At 37.2% G+C, this 16,399-nt stretch overlaps 1 protein-coding gene across 1 annotated transcript in view; it reads left to right on the forward strand.

Annotated features, from left to right (window-relative positions):
• Positions 1-16,399, forward strand: part of DDX10 (DEAD-box helicase 10) — a 278,514-nt gene that overhangs the window by 165,248 nt on the left and 96,867 nt on the right. Inside the window, exons 14-15 of the mRNA XM_023208194.1 lie at positions 9,313-9,432; positions 12,165-12,326. Of these exons, the coding sequence (XP_023063962.1) occupies positions 9,313-9,432; positions 12,165-12,326 (282 nt within the window). The remainder of the gene's footprint in view (positions 1-9,312; positions 9,433-12,164; positions 12,327-16,399) is intronic.

Here is a 16,399-nt window from a genome sequence, read left to right on the forward strand (position 1 = left end):
TCCACACTGTTTTCTGTAGTGGTTGTACTAGTTTACATTCCCACCAGCCCTGTAAAAGTGTTCCCTTTTCACTGCATCCATGCCAACATCTGTTAGGTTTTATTTTTTGATTATGGCCATTGTTACAGGAGTGAGGTGGTATTGCATTGTGGTTTTGATTTGGATTTCTGTGATAGTGATGCTGAGCATTTTTCCACATGCTTGTTGGCCATTTGTGTATCTTCTTTTGAGAATTAGCTATTGATGTCCTTAACTTTTTGATGGGATTTTTTTTTCTCGCTGATTTGTTTGAGTTCTTTGTAGATTCTGGATATTAGTCTTTGTCAGATATATAGATTGTGAAGATTTTCTTCCACTCTGTGGATTGTCTCTTAACTCTGCTGATTTCTTTTGCTGTGCAGAAGCTTTTTAGTGTAATTAAGTCCCATCTATTTATCTTTGTTTTTGTTGCATTTGCTTTTGTTGGTCATAAAGTCTTTGCCTAAGCCAAGTCTAGAAGGGTTTTTCTGATGTTCTAGAATCTTTATGGTTTCAGGTCTTAGGTTTAAGTCTTTGATCCATCTTGAGTTGATTTTTGTATAAGGTGACATATGAGGATTCAGTTTCATTCTCCTACATGTGGCTTGCCAGTTTTACCAGCACCATTTGTCGAATAGGGTGTGCTTTCCTCACTTTATGTTTGTTATCTTTGTAAGTACTTGGCTTTATTTCTGGGTTCTGTATTCTGTTTAATTGGTCTATGTGCCTGTTTTTATACCAGTGCCATGCTGTTTTGGTGAATGTGGCCTTATAGTATAGTTTGAAGTTGAATAATGTGATGCCCCCAGACCTGTTCTTTTTGCTTAGTCTTGCTCTGGCCACACAGGCTCTTTTATGGTTTCATATTAATTTTAGGATTTTTTTTTCTAGCTCCATGAATAATTATTTTGATGGGAATTGCATTGAATTTGTAGATTGTTTTTGACAGTATGGTTGTTTTCAAAATATTGATTCTATACATTTATGAGCATGGGATATGTTTCCATTTGTTTATGTCATCTGTGATTTCTTTCAGCAGCAGTGTTTTGTAGTTTTCCTTGTGGTTTTTCACATCCTTGGTTAGGTATATTTCTAAGTATTTTATTTTATGTTTTTGCAGCTATTGTGAAAGAGATTGAGTTCTTGATTTGATTCTCGGCTTGGTCGCTGTTGGTGTATAGCAGTGCTACCGATTTGTGGACTTTAATTTTGTATCCTGAAAATTTGCTGCATTCATTTACCAGTTCTGGGAGATTTTTGGATGACTCTTTAGGATTTTCTAGGTATACAGTCATATCATCGGCAAACAGCGACAGTTTGATTTACTCTTTACTGATTTGAATGCTCTTTATTTCTTTCTCTTATCTCATTGCTTTGGCTAAGACTTCCAGTACTACGTTGAATAGAAGTGGTGAAAGTGGACATCCTTGTCTTGTTCCAGTTCTCGGGGAATGCTTTCAAGTTTCTCTGTTTAGTATAATGTTGGCTGTGGATTTGTTATAGATGGCTTTTATTATGTTAAGGTATGTCCCTTCTATGCTGGCTTTGCTGAGGGTTTTAATCATAAAGGGATGATGGATTTTGTCAAATGCTTTTTCTGCATCTATTGACATAATCATGTGATTTTTGTTTTTGATTCTGTTTATAGTTTATTAAGAAAAGATTGTGTAGATGGCTTTAAAACAAAATATCAAATAGTATGTTCTTAATTTATACCATAAAGTTAGAGAATATTTGAATTACTGGAATTCATTTGATTTAGGATGACTGAGGCATTATTTTTTGATAGCAGGTGGGCTTGCTTTTTCTTTTTTAAATCATAAACAAGTTCTATTACAGTTTGGTTATTTAGCCAATAGAAATGTGTATATTTAAATATGTTTGGACTTTTGGGAAACAGTGTTTATCAATCTTAAATGCTCTTATCGGGACGGGCGTGGTGGCTCAGGCCTATAATCCCAGCACTTTGGGATGCCGAGGTGGGTGGATCACGAGGTCAAGAGATTGAGACCATCCTGGCCAACATGGTGAAACCCTATCTCTACAAAAAATACAAAAATTTGCCGGGTGTGGTGGCATGCGCCTGTAGTCCCAGCTACTCGTGAGGCTGAGGCAGGAGAATCGCTTGAACCTGGGAAGTGGAGGTTGCAGTGAGCTGAGATCGTGCCACTGCACCCCAGCCTGGCGTCAGAGTGAGACTCTGTCTCAAAAAAAAAAAAAGAAAAAGAAAAAGAAATGCTCTTATCTTTCATAGGAGTGGCTTCAGCTATAATAGGTAATCTTAAAGGTCTCCTCCAGTGTTGACTGTTCTTTATTTTATTGGTTTACTTCACTGTTAGATATAATGGTTTTCATTATAAATTATTAGTTGGCCCAAATGGGAGCGACTTTAAGAAAACATAAAAATTTCATTTCTTTGTACTGTCTTTAATTCTAACTTTTATTTTCCTGTGATTTTTGCTTTTCATTTAAAATACCATTTTTTAACAATAGTTTTATTTTCTTTTGTAGGATATGTAGTAGTAATGCTTGTATTAAAGTAGCTTTTTTTCATTGATTATATTTTGAATTTTCTTGTAGCCAGTGTTAGCTAACATGGTCCTTATGATGAGAACCATTATTGGTTTTGTGACTGGTGGTGGTGGCAGCAGTTCTTTTATCTTCCAGATTATTTCTAGTAACTTTCTACACTTATCACAGGACATTGAGAGTAACTATCAATTTTGTATTTTATGATACTTTCCTTTTAGCTGTTTGAAGTCGGAGAAGAGGTGCAAATAGAAATGAAAGTCATATTTTGATGTTTTACATATTGTCAGCTAATGTTTCACTGTACTTCTTTGGGCTGCTATAAATTTCATTCTTGTACCGATAATACAAAATCTTGTCAAAAAATATAAGTCCTACCTAATAGTAGATATATTTTATATTTTGTTAATGAATAGAAGTATAAAAAGTATTAACACTTTATTTCTTGTCCAAGAGCCATTTTTTAAAATTCTAAAACAGTAAAATCTGCATTTTAAGAAGTTAAATTTATTTTTAAAAATTCTTCTAGTTGGAAAATTATAAAGTTTAGTATACACCCAGAAAACATTTACTAAAATTGATTATGTAAAAAATTAAAAACTTCACCTTCACAAAAACCAAATCATAGCAAAATAACAAGATTACCTTGTATGGCAAAAGTCTAAATATAAATGATGGGCTGTGGAAAACTACTGAAGCATTGTTAACGAATGAAGAGATTTCACAGCTTGATAAATTAAATGCCAGGAATTCATTAGAAATACTGGCAGATAATACAAATGGTGCACAGAAAAATAATGTCCTTGAAAAGATGTTCTGTCATACGTAAAATAATACAACTGTAACTTAAAACTTCCCTGAGGTACTCTGTTTCACCTAGTTGACTGGCAACATAAAGCCTAATAATATACTTAGCTGCAGATGCGGTAGATCAATTCCTTATAAATTTTTGGTGGGAATGTAAGTTTGTATAACTTTGGGAGGGTTATTTGGAAATGTATTTCAGAAATTAACTATACATACTCTTTGAGCACTTTCACTTTTAGAAACTTAATCTGGATATATGAAAACACATGTGTATGAATAGATATAATCAAGGCTTTTAATTGTGGGAGGTAATTCTTTTAGTAACTTCATGTTTTTCCTTTGTACTTGAATGTGAGTGGAATCTCTCTGGAAGGATACAGAAGCTGCTAACAGCACTTGATCCTTAGGAGAGAAACTGAGGTTGCTGAAGAGGACCTGAAAAACAACCTTTTAACTTAGGTACAATTTACAGAATACATGTGCATGTATTACCTGCTAAAGTTAATATTAAAAAGAATGCCGTGGAACTAAGACTGTCTTGTCAGCCATGTGTAAAACACACCATCAGTGGACAGCACAGGTGTTTAGCACATCACTGATGTGCTGGCAGTGCCTCAGTGTGTTAGTATTTGCCACTCAATTCAAACATCTCTCCCTTGAAAGGAAGTTCCTTGACCTGCTTTCGTCACCCCTGACTACCTAGGGTGGTCATATTGATTTATTCCATATATTTTTTCTAAGATCTTATATTTGTAATTAATGTTTTGTTCTAGTTGTTTAATATATTTTTCCATAGATAGAGTTGGGCTCCGTGAAGGCTGGGAGTCCACCCCTCTTGCACTGCTGCATCCTCACTATGTACTATGATGCCTTGGATGGTGTTGACATTCACAGCATCTTTGAATGAGTCTTCACTCATTCTAGAGTATCAGAGCAAAGCCAGAGCCTAACAGGAAAATAGGATAAACAAGCCTCTTCTCACCCACGTGGGCATTTCTGTTCCTTCTTCCAGTGACTTCCCTAAAACAAATTAAAAGTTTTACTTTTTCAAGGGGGCAGGACACAACTCTTTCAGAAACCAATGTAAACCATAGAAGGCAGAGATGCAAATGCTTTTACATTTTGTCCTGTAATTTTAGTGGTTTCATGGATTTCCCTAAAGCTCTTCAACTTGACCCACCTCACTTAAGGATCCACTCTGCAGGATTGTTCTTTCTGACCTTTATTCCATTGACAATTTTTGGTAACATTTTTCTGATTTTCCCCCCATTGTTTCTAGACTGGGCTATTGTGTTTTATGAACATTTTCAAATGTACAGAAAAGTTGTAAGAAGTAATACTTTTGGACACCCAAACGCCCAGCGTTCCACCATTCATATTCTATAGTTAGCCTTTTACCATATTTCTCTGTTTCTTTGCTTTTTTGAAACAGTACCTTGCTCTTTGATCCAAGCTAAATTGCAGTGGGGTGATCACAGCTCACTGTAGTCTTGACCTCCTGGGCTGAAGTGATCCTCCTACCTCAGCCTCTTGAGTAGCTAAGACTACAGGCCTGTGCCACCAACCCTGGCTAATTTTTTTTTTTTTTAATTTTAGTAGAGACAGAGTGCCACCAAGTTGCCCACACTGGTCCTGAACTCCTGGGCTCAAGAGATTCTCCTGCCTTGGCCTCCCCAAATGCTGGTTATAGTCATGAGGCACCTATCTACCATATTTTCTTTATCACAAAAATATCCATCTATCTATCCATCCTTTTTTATTTAGTGCATTTGAGTAAGTTGCCAACATCATTACACTTTCCTCCATATACTTCAGCTTGTATGGCATTAACTACAGTTCAATATTGTTTACAGGACTCTTTTTTGAGATAGAAATTTATATACAATAAAATGCACAAATCTTACATGTAACATTTGATGAATTTTGACAAATATATACACCTGTGTAACTCAAATTTATCAAGATCTAGACCATTGCCATCACCCCAGAAAGTTTACTCAGGTTCTTTCCTAGTACTTTTTGTTTACTGGTTTATGTGATTATAATTTACTATGTTACGTTTATATTACAATGATCCCTCAAGTTTATACTGTTTGATCGGCATTGCCACTGTCTTTAGATGAGGTCTGATGAGAGATCCAAGGTCCTTAAGAATTGTCCTAGCCCTAAAACAAAGAAGATGCAGTAGGAGTCAGTAACAAAGTCGCCAGCCCTGGTGGTTGTGTTGATGGTGGTCTCTAAGCCTTTGTGAGGAAAAGGAGGTGTAGGAATACTGACTAGGCTGACAGAAGTGGGGGTCTTGTTAATCCCTTGCCTTCACAGGGGTCCTACAGGTTATTTTTTAGGTGAACAAGTTTATTAGATGTTTTACTACCGCACAACTTAGTTGCTCTCTGAAGTGAGATAAGGAAATGAGGATTATATTAACTGAGGAAGAACAATAGTCACACATCTTAGAATAAGCATAGTGGTGGAGAGAGGGTAGGCACAGCAATGTAGAGCCTTTTGTCACCAGTTGGTGATATTTGTGGAGTCACAGACCCCGGGAGGTGGAGGAAGTAGAGAATGTCCAGTGGGAAGAAGAAATCTAAAACTTAATCTGTTTTCATAGAAGTCTTGTGATGTGTATATAGTGATTATATTACCAGAAGGAGGGGCTTGAGTGAGTTGTCCAGGTTCTTGGCATTTTGAACAAATTGGACAAAATGCACAAAATAACAAAGGAATGAAACACAGGAAAGAAGCAGCAAAAAGCAGGAATTTATTAAGGCGAGAAAGCACTCCACGGGGTGGAAGTGGGCCTGAGCAAGTGGCTCAAAGTCCTGTTATAAAGTTTTCTGAGTTTTAAGTACTTCTTTTGAGGTTCCTATCAGTTACCCCTTATCTGGATGAAGGATTTGGTCCAAGCCTAATTAAAGGCTGAGGTGAATTGGCACCATGTGCAGATGAAGGGATGGTCCCTGCTTGGCCAATCCAGGGTATTTTCCTTTCCGTCTGAGGTGTGATGGGGTGGGGGGATTGTAGGGAGAGTAGCCTTTGATCCTTTGTTACTCCGTGTTGGGAGATGGGGGTTTTCCTTGTGGTTTAGCTCTAGGAACTTTGTGTTAATTGGCTTACAGTCCCTGCCCCCAGACCCAGGTGTTTTCCTTTTGATCCAGCTGTGGGAAGTAGGAGAACTGGCCTCGGGTTCCCTGCCTCCAGACCTTGGTGTTTTTCTTGATTCAGCAGGAATTAGCCTTAAGTTTCCTGCCTCCAAACCCTATTCTCCTGCCTCAATTAGAGCATATGAAGTGTCTCTGATACAATAAAAGCTACCTCAGAGGCAACTGATCTTTTCATTAGCTTTATATAGGTTGAAGATGGTGGTAACTTCTAAAATGATGTAATTTGTGGTCTGAGAAATAAATGTAACTAGATACTATGACTTTCATGTTGAACCGGAAATACAAAGTCGGTGTTTTAGTAATACCCGCGTAGTAGAACCATCATCGTCAAAACAACTTTCTTGTAGTTAAATCATAATATTTTTGCAGATGCACTAGCAGATTTTCATAACCATGACCATTATCTAAAAATATAATACGTTGATAACTTGGCACAGGTCTTTTATTTTAGTAGATTTGTTATTTTTAATTGTATGGTGGTTTTTTTTTTTTTTTTTGCTTATTTATTTATTGAGACAGAGTCTTGTTCTGTTGCCTAGGCTGGAGTGCACTGGCACAATCTCGGCTCACTTCAACCTGCACCTCTCAGGTTTAAGCGATTCTCATGCTTCGGCCTCCTGAGTAGCTGAGATTTCAGGGGTGTGCCACCATGCCCAGCTAATTTTTTTGTATTTTTAGTGGACTCCGGGTTTTGCTGTGTTGGCTGGGCTGCTCTTGAACTCCTGACCTCAAGTGATCTGTCCGCCTCTGCCTGCCAAAGTGCTGGGATTGTAGGTGTGATTCACTGCACCTGGCCTTGGTGGTTTATTTTTAAGCATTTATGTATTCATCGTTGTTAGTATCTCCTACTAAAAGATTTGCCTTTTTTGTGTGTACTTATTACCATAATGTAGCAGTTGTAACCAATGCACTGCTTCCCAAAACTTCTGGTAATTATAGATAATGTTCTAGATTGGCCCCTCCTCTTTTTTCCTTGTGTGATTCCCTATGGTACAGAGTTAAAAATCAATCAACTAGGGAGACTGCAAGTCTGGTATTTTGCAAAGTAAGCCTTTATGCACTTGGCTTGATCTCTCTGTGTAGCACAAAATCAACATATAGAAGTGGTATTTGAGATTTATTGAATACTTTTTTTTTTTTTTTAATTTAAGTTCTAGGGTACATGTGCATAACATGCAGGTTTGTTACATATGTATACTTGTGCCATGTCGGTGTGCTGCACCCATCAACTCGTCAGCACCCATCAGTTCATCATTTATATCATGTATAACTCCCCAATGCAATCCCTCCCCCCTCCCCCCTCCCCATGATAGGCCCCAGTGTGTGATGTTCCCCTTCCCGAGTCCAAGTGATCTCATTGTTCAGTTCCCACCTATGAGTGAGAACATGCGGTGTTTGGTTTTCTCTTCTTGTGATAGTTTGCTAAGAATGATGGTTTCCAGCTGCGTCCATGTCCCTACAAAGGACGCAAACTCATCCTTTTTTGAATACTTTTTCATATGTTTTACATTTACTTTTCAATCCTCCCAATAACCATATGAGATAGATGCTATTGTTGTCTTCAACTTACATCTAAACCCAGAGGTTGGGTAATGGTAACTTACTCTCATATAGCGTATTAGTGATAGAGCTTGAGCTCAAATACATTTTCGTTCTTATCTACTGCACCAAAGACTTCTTATTCTGTCTAATGGAAGCTGCATTGGGTTAAGTACCACCAATAGTAATACTAGCTCTAATTTGAGGAGGATAATCCAAATCCTTAGACTCAGGTTGTGTCTTGTCACTTTCTCATCAAAGCAGGTTATGCTATGACCTCTCCAACCCCTATCTCAGGGGGTCCGCTCACCATTCACTTAACATAAGTAAGCAGTGGCTTTGAATTTTTAGTGTCTTGCTATAGTGGTTTTAGGTTGTAAGCTAGGTCCTAATCACTATATCCTGTTAAGTGTTTCCTCTATCTCACCTCTGGACACAGCTTTTTTTTTTTTTTTTTGAGACAAAGTCTTGCTCTGTCCCCAGGCTGGAGTGCAATGGCATGATCTTAGCTCACTGCAGCATCTGCCTCCCAGGTTCAAGTGATTCTCCTGCCTCAGCCTCCTGAGTAGCTGGGATTACAGGCGCCCACCACTATGCCCAGCTACTTTTTGTATTTTTGGTAGAGGTGGGGTTTCACCATGTTGGCCAGGCTGGTCTCGAACTCATGACCTCAGGTGATCCACTCGCCTCAACCTCCCAAAGTGCTGGGATTACAGGCATGAGCCACCATGCTTGGCCTGGACACAGTTTAATTGCCATCAGATATTTTACTGTGTTCCTATGGTAAATTACTATAATTGGAGGAGGAATGTTGGTTGCAAACAATGTATTGCAATCATTTTGCTTTCCAAGTATACATTTTCCTACTCTAAGAACTTAAGTTTGCAACTTCACGTTTTAAGATATGTATGAAATTTTGACTGGAAGATAGCTTTATTTATCTTATGCTCATGTATTACATTATGTAATTTTTAGTCCTTAAATATTATCAAATAGCACCATTCTAGTAATAGAGAAAATGTAAATGTTATTGGTCTGCTAGCCCTCCTATTCGTGTTTAAATTTTTAGGTTTTGGGAGGAGTTCTTAGTTAATAAGCCAAATAATGTTATTCCTGGACAGTGTTTTTAACGCTTCTCATTAGCTAATGAGTAATAAATGCACCCAGTTCTGAAAAGTGTATTGCCAGAGTTGGATTGTTAATGTAAAGCAGTCATTTCCCTAATCATCTGTGTTTTTTGTATGTTCTCACACAGAAGAAAGAACCTTCTAAATCCAGCATCAAGAAAAAAGTGACCAAAGTTGCAGAAGCAAAAAAAGTAATGAAGAGAAATTTTAAAGTGAATAAGAAGATAACATTTACTGATGAAGGGGAGGTAAGATTTTAGAAGTATTTCGTTTCTGAGGTACATTTGGAGTATTAGGAGAGATTGGCTCTCTTGCTTACTTACCACTCATTGATGATAGAGTAAGTGTTTCTCTACAGCATGCTGGGCCGTTCCTTTCACTGTTACTGTAGGCTGTACATCAGCTCTACTGCTGTGAACAAGGATGCCTTACTGGCAATGAACCGAGATACTTCTTGGTAATACTGACACAGAGTTGATTTTGAACTTTCAAATTATGTTTTTATTAAAGATAAGGTTTTCTCTTCATGGTATTGAACATTATGTTCTATGGAACAGACATGAGAATACTAATACAGCTACTTGGTACAGCTTCTTTTGCTTCACTCAGGCCTCTACTTTGCACTTCCTCAATTTTAAGTGCTGTACTTGCATATATCTTGCTGGGCTGGCTATGGGAGGGAATTCTCTGCTTTACAAAGTAACCTAAGACACAGAGGTGCCTTGTTTAATCTCAACTTTCCCTAAGCCATATTGTAAATACATACCCATAGTATAGGGAAGGGGTTACCACTCACAGATTACTCATAAAAGTTCATGCTATTACATAACTGTTGTCTTCATTTTAAAATGATGAAATAGATCCAGTATGTCAAGTGACTTACCTGAGGAGTGGTTATAGTAGGTAGGGTCTTTTGAATATCATCTCATGGCCTCATTCTCACCAGCCCAGGTTTTCCTGACTATCCTCATGTAGCACAGAGCACCTTACCTCCATCATAACCTCATTTCTCTCACCTTGCCTCACGTTTCTTCACAGCACTTACTTTGTGACTTCAATCTATATTTGACTATTGTCAGTTTCCACTCCATTTCTTCTTGCGAGGAAGGTATTTTGTTGATTTTGTTCACTAGTCTATCCCCAGCACCTAGAAAGATATCTAACATAATAAACCCTCAGAAAAATTTATTGATTGAATGAAACATCTATTTCAATAAAAGAACAGCTTTTCATATTAACTAATATAGCACATTATATACTCATCGTCACTAACATAAAGACTGTTTAAGCAGCCTCTCCCCAATGGAGTATGTTTCCTTTTAATTTTGAAGTTAAAGTTTTGGATGTTATTTTGGGGTGTATAAATCACATGAAAAGTAACAAAATAGTGTGTCATTCAAAGGTGGTGGAAGTTGAAGAGGAAGCTTATCTAAATGACAGATAATGAGTCTTTATGGAATTACGAAAAAGAGGTCAGCACCTGAGAAACAGACTAAACTAGAATAGTCATATGACATCTGATGTTCACTGTAAAATGAGATGAGTGCTGTTGGCGTAATGAGGTTCCTTAGTATGCTACTAAGTTTAACTGCACAAATTATGCCAATTAGCTCCAAAACGAATGTAAATCCTCAACTATAAAATGTTTCAGTGTGTACTTAGTGCTAATAGGAGATGTTTGTGGATGTGAGCCATAGTGAAACTTCTGACTTAACGCTCTGAAAGAAATGCCATTATTTTATTTTTTTTCTAGCCCATAGAAGGATAAACTTTTTGCCCTCTGATTGCAGTGGGGATGAGGAGCCAAGTATCATGATATTCATACTGTTACAACTGATCCCTCGTATTGCCTCTTTAGGGTCAGTGACTGCTAGCATGGCTACTCAGTGATATTTATCAATCCCATTGGTTGCTAAAGGTTGAGACTCCGTAGGAATCTCATCTTAAAGAATGGTTATGGTGGCCACAGAGGAGAGAGGAGACATTAAAACCTGCGATGTGTGTGCTTGCAGTTTCCATTTGCCGGCAGGTTAATTAGCAGTCTTTCAAAACAATGGCAGTTATTTAAATCCTTCTGGCAACTAATTATTAGATAAGAGTTATTTTTGTCTGAATTGTCTATAGAGTTTTGTGGTGTTAGACTTGGAAATTACTGAGTTAAATAAACCTCTGTTTTTCGGGAAGGGACACAGATATCCGGAGATTAATTTATTTAGCATTACGTAGTAATGAAAAAACCAGGATATTTAGTTAGCCAGGTCCCCTCATTCCTAGATCAGTGCCCCATCTTCTAGGTCACCTTGTTCCTTACCCTAAACTGTGTGTGTAAAATCATGTGGATTTGAGCAAGCCTGTGAAACCCAAACTGATTATCTCCTTTTCAGTTAGTTATTTCAGTCATTATATGTAATGTCAGTTGATATGTGATTCATTGATCCATTTTGAGCACCTGTTTAATAAGTGCTGGATACTATGTTGGGCTCCAAGGATAAATGAACAAGACATACAACTGCCCTCAAGGAGATTAATTCTAGTGAGAGAAACAGGATAATAAAACAATGCGGTGCAATGAACTTGGTGTGAGAGTAACACACTGGGAAGCCCAAAGGAGGTACAGCCTGAGTCCTACTCAGCCTGACTCCTGCTGTGTGCAGATAATTTTGAACTGAGTTGTGTGGAGAATAGGATACTAAGAATGCTGTTTGGGAAGATGCTGGAGCATCACTATTCTGTGACTGTCTTCTCCAAATTATTTGGTGAAATTTTCTTTTAATCCTGTTCTCATTGGGTTTGGCAGTGTTACTTTACTCTGACTAGGGTGGTCTCTTCTGTGGCTTGAAGTTGGTTAAAATATTTAAGAATACAGATTGTAAGGCAGAAAGTGGGTATCTGCACCTTTTTGGAATCATCAGACAAAATGAAGTGCTTTTCTGGGGTGTTCCCTACTTCTTGTTGACACTGACCTTTTTCCTGCCTGTAGTTGGTTCAGCAGTGGCCACAAATGCAGAAATCTGCCATCAAGGATGCTGAGGACGATGATGACACCGGTGGTATCAACTTAGATAAAGCAAAGGAAAGACTTCAGGAAGAGGACAAATTTGACAAAGAAGAATATAGAAAGAAAATTAAGGCAAAGCATCGGGTAAGCTTTCCATCTTGAATTCATATGAGTAGAATTTAATGTCCGTAAGTATATCTAAATATTCATTAGCTGTTCATTAATAAGTATATTATTTTCTTTATTGTTTTCTCTGACACCTCTTTTTCTGTGGCTACTCTCTTCTTTTTTCTGTTCATTTGTTCCTCTGCTGGGGGAGTCTGTATATTGACTGGTTTCTGAGAATGCCACTTAAATCTGTCTTTGGTCTGAGGTGATCTAAATAATATTAGTTGATTTGTTGTTATTATTACAGTTTGTATTTTGAGATAATTGTAGTTTCACTTGTAGTTGATAGAGATATCCCAAGCTCTCCATTTCAATAATTTTGTCATTACCAGAATGTTTTATATAAAACTATGCAGTATATAGCTTTTTGGAACTGGCTTTTTTCACTCAGCATTATTCTATGGAGATACAGCCAAGTTGTGTGCATCAATGCTTTCTTCCTTTTATTACTAAGTAATGTCCGATGGTATGGATGTACTGAGGTTTGTTTCACCATTTAACCATTGGAAAAGATTGATGGTGTTTCCAGATTCAACTTAATAAATTTCTTTCCATATCAATTACTTGATAATATGTTAAATCTATTGTATTAAAACTGGAGACTTTGTAAAACTTCTATAAAAATTAGCATGTGCCCTTGTGGCCTTCAACTTGGCAGTTTTCTGTCATCCTTGATGTAGTGGTCACACATGATATTGTTATGCTGTTATACTACTTCATTCCCTGGAAGTGAACATTTCACTAGATAAAAAAATGAATTAACGAAATAAAGTAGATTTACATTTTTAAAGAACTTCTTTAGCACCCTTTTGACACAGTGATTTCAGGGTAATGCAGTGAGAAACACCCGAGAAACACTGCTATAATATTAAATTTTGTATTAAGAACAAAATACCTTTTCATTGTTAAGTACATTGTTACTTAACAATGTAAGTAAAGTAAAAAGAAGGATTCTTAGAGCTTTTCACTCCTATTTGACCTTTCATGGACCAGTAAAAACTTTTTTATAAAAATAGAACAGCAGTTCTCATTTCTTTATTTTAATATTTGATGTAGCTTCAGAGTAGCATTTGATGAAAAAGTAGATATTGGAGATAGCTTTAGGGATGGAAAATGAATGTTGAGAAAAACATTCCAAAAATATGGAGAACAAATGAACCTGAAATATACTGGTTACAATTGTTGGATATTTATGTTAATGAGAGAACTAAACATTTCTTGCATTGCTACTCTTAGTGCAGTACTTAAATTGAAATTTGACATTAGCAATTCATTAAAATCTTTACTATTAAGAGTATCAGGAGCTTGTCATGTTTCAGCTTGCAGTCTACTTATTTATCCAGGGGACAACTGAGCAAGAATGTACTGTATTTCTAAGTTGTAGCCAGCAGTAAAAGAAATATGAAGGATTTACATAAAATAAAGTTCACCCCCTTCCCCTTCCTTGCCATCTCTTTTCTCCCATGTGGAAGTTATTACTATACCAGATCATTGAATATTGTCCCGGAAACCTTTAGAAAGTTAATTTCAAATTGGCAGATTGTACTTGTTTTATACAGTGTTTGTTTGCTAGGCTCTGCCATAGGCTGTGAACATAGAATATTTAAAATATCCGGGTGCTGCTGAGTGGGTGCAGTGGTTCACACCTGTAGTTCTGGCTACTTAAGTGGCTGAGGCAGAAGGATAACTTGAGCCCAGGAACTTGAGGCAGTAATGTGCTATAACTGCACCTGTGAATAGCCACTCATTAATAAAAGACTCTGTCTCTTTAAAAAACAAAAACAAGAAAAAACTAACATATGTACATGGGTCCCTCCATCTTCAGGAAGATTATAATTAAGTCTTAGTTAACTGTGGATATGCTGTTACTTCACAAAAGCTGCTTACACATCCTTTTTTTTTTTTTTTTTTTTTTCATAAAATGTTTTGGAATGAATAATCACATGACTCAAAAATCAAGATAAAAAATTGCACATTGGCTGGGTGTGGTGGCTCACGCCTGTAATCCTAGCACTTTGGGAGGCCAAGGTGGGTGGATCATGAGGTCGGGAGTTCAAGACCAGCCTGACCAAGATAGTGAAACCCCGTCTACTAAAAATACAAAAATTAGCTGGGCATGGTGGCACACACCTATAATCCCAGCTACTCAGGAGGCTGAGGCAGGAGAATCTCTTGAACCTGGGAGGTGGAGGTTGCAGTGAGCCAAGGTCGTGCCACTGCACTTCAGCCTGGGCAACAGGAGTGAGACTCATCTCCCAAAAAAAAAAAAAAAAAAAATATATATATATATACACACACACACACACACACACTGAGAATTCATGCTTCTGCCTATGTCTGTGTGTCTTGTTCATACCTACACCCTTACAGCTAACTCCTTTTAATTTTAAACTTGTCCTTTCACTTTCCTTATGCAAATAGAAATAAGTAGGAATACGTATTTTTTTCTTCTTTTCTTATGTGAAAGGTGTTTCATACACTTTTCCGTTTTCAATTAGTTTTGAGCTTGTAAATCATTTTCTTTGCATCATTATTAGAATATAGCATGTGATTTTTTAGACTGTCTCCATGACTATCTCATAGCAAGGTTGAATGGAACAGTTTTGAGCTGACAAAGTTGTGAGAGAAATCACCTGAACTTTATATACAGCTGGTTTTGAAGTCAGTACTTCTGTGACTACAAGAGTCACAGTATTTTTTTAAAAAAGTGACAACTTTCTATTTTATGTAAAATAGGTGTATTCTGTACAAGACATGCCTTCCAAATAGGATTTTGAAAATCTTACCTGGAAAAAAAGCACAAAGAAATAACTAGAATAGTTCTCTATATTCAACTTTAATATAAATGTTACCTGATGCTCACATGATTGATTTTGTGGTATTTTCGTTGGCAAACACACACATGTATTTGTGTGTATTAAAGTAGAGAAAACTTTGCATTTGTGAGTACTGTAGCATTAGCATGTTTACTGCAATAGCATACATAAGGCACAATATAGGTACTCACATCATTTATGCACCAAGCTGTTATGGAGTAGATTTCTACCCGGGAAATATGGAATGTTTTCTTAAGTGGCACATCTTCACATTTGGGATAGTGAAGCAGTGATGTTTGGGAAGAATACTGTGCTGTATTGCGGAATAACCTGTACTTGAGTCCTCAGTGTGGAATGACTACGTTGGTGCAAAAGTAATGACAGTTTATACCCAGTCCAGTTTGGATTACTAGTCACTGGTTGGGACTTTGCTTTCCTAATCTGAAAAATCAGGGAGTAGGAGTGGAACTTAATGCCAGATGTCAGTGAGATGTCTGGCCCCATAGATCTAGTTAAGACCTGGGAATAAAATCATCCTTTACTGTTTGGAAAATAGAATTTTAATTTGTAATTTTTTTCTCCCTGACAAGTCAGATTGCTTGCTTTACTTTATGAAAAGACTTTCTTCTTGCTGGACGTGGTGGCTCATGCCTGTAATCCCAGTGTTTTGGGAGGCTGAGGTGGGTGGATCATGAGGTCGGGAATCTAGACCATCCTGGCTAACATGGTGAAATGCCATCTCTACTAAAAAATACAGAAAAAAAAAAAAAAAAAAAAAAAAGCCGGGGGGGGGGGGGGGACCCGGTGTCCCCGCCAGTTGGGGGGCCGAGGCAGAAGAATGCCAGGAACCCGGTAGGTGGAGCTCGCAGTGAGCCAAGATCGCACCACTGCACTCCAGCCTGGGTGACAGAGCGAGACTCCGTCTCAAAAAAAAAAAAAAAAGACTTTCTTCTTTACGTATTTCCAGTAACCATTAAAATTTTAAATACTAAATATATTATTAATCCTGCAGAAATTACTTTGCTTTAATTAATTGCTTTACTTGAACACCTTGTTGGTTTTTGAAGTCACATTTTTCTTCCTGAGTATATACTACTACGATAATGACACTTCTTTGTTCTTTTAGTGTAGGATTTTGCCTTGGGCAAATATAATTCTATTTCCCTTTGAGGCTGTCACTCATAATTTTGTTACTTTTATGAAAGTATATTGAGAAGAACTATATGTCCCTAA

This window comes from Piliocolobus tephrosceles, chromosome 13, assembly GCF_002776525.5.
Source record: "Piliocolobus tephrosceles isolate RC106 chromosome 13, ASM277652v3, whole genome shotgun sequence".
In the NCBI taxonomy this organism is placed as follows: domain Eukaryota; kingdom Metazoa; phylum Chordata; class Mammalia; order Primates; family Cercopithecidae; genus Piliocolobus; species Piliocolobus tephrosceles.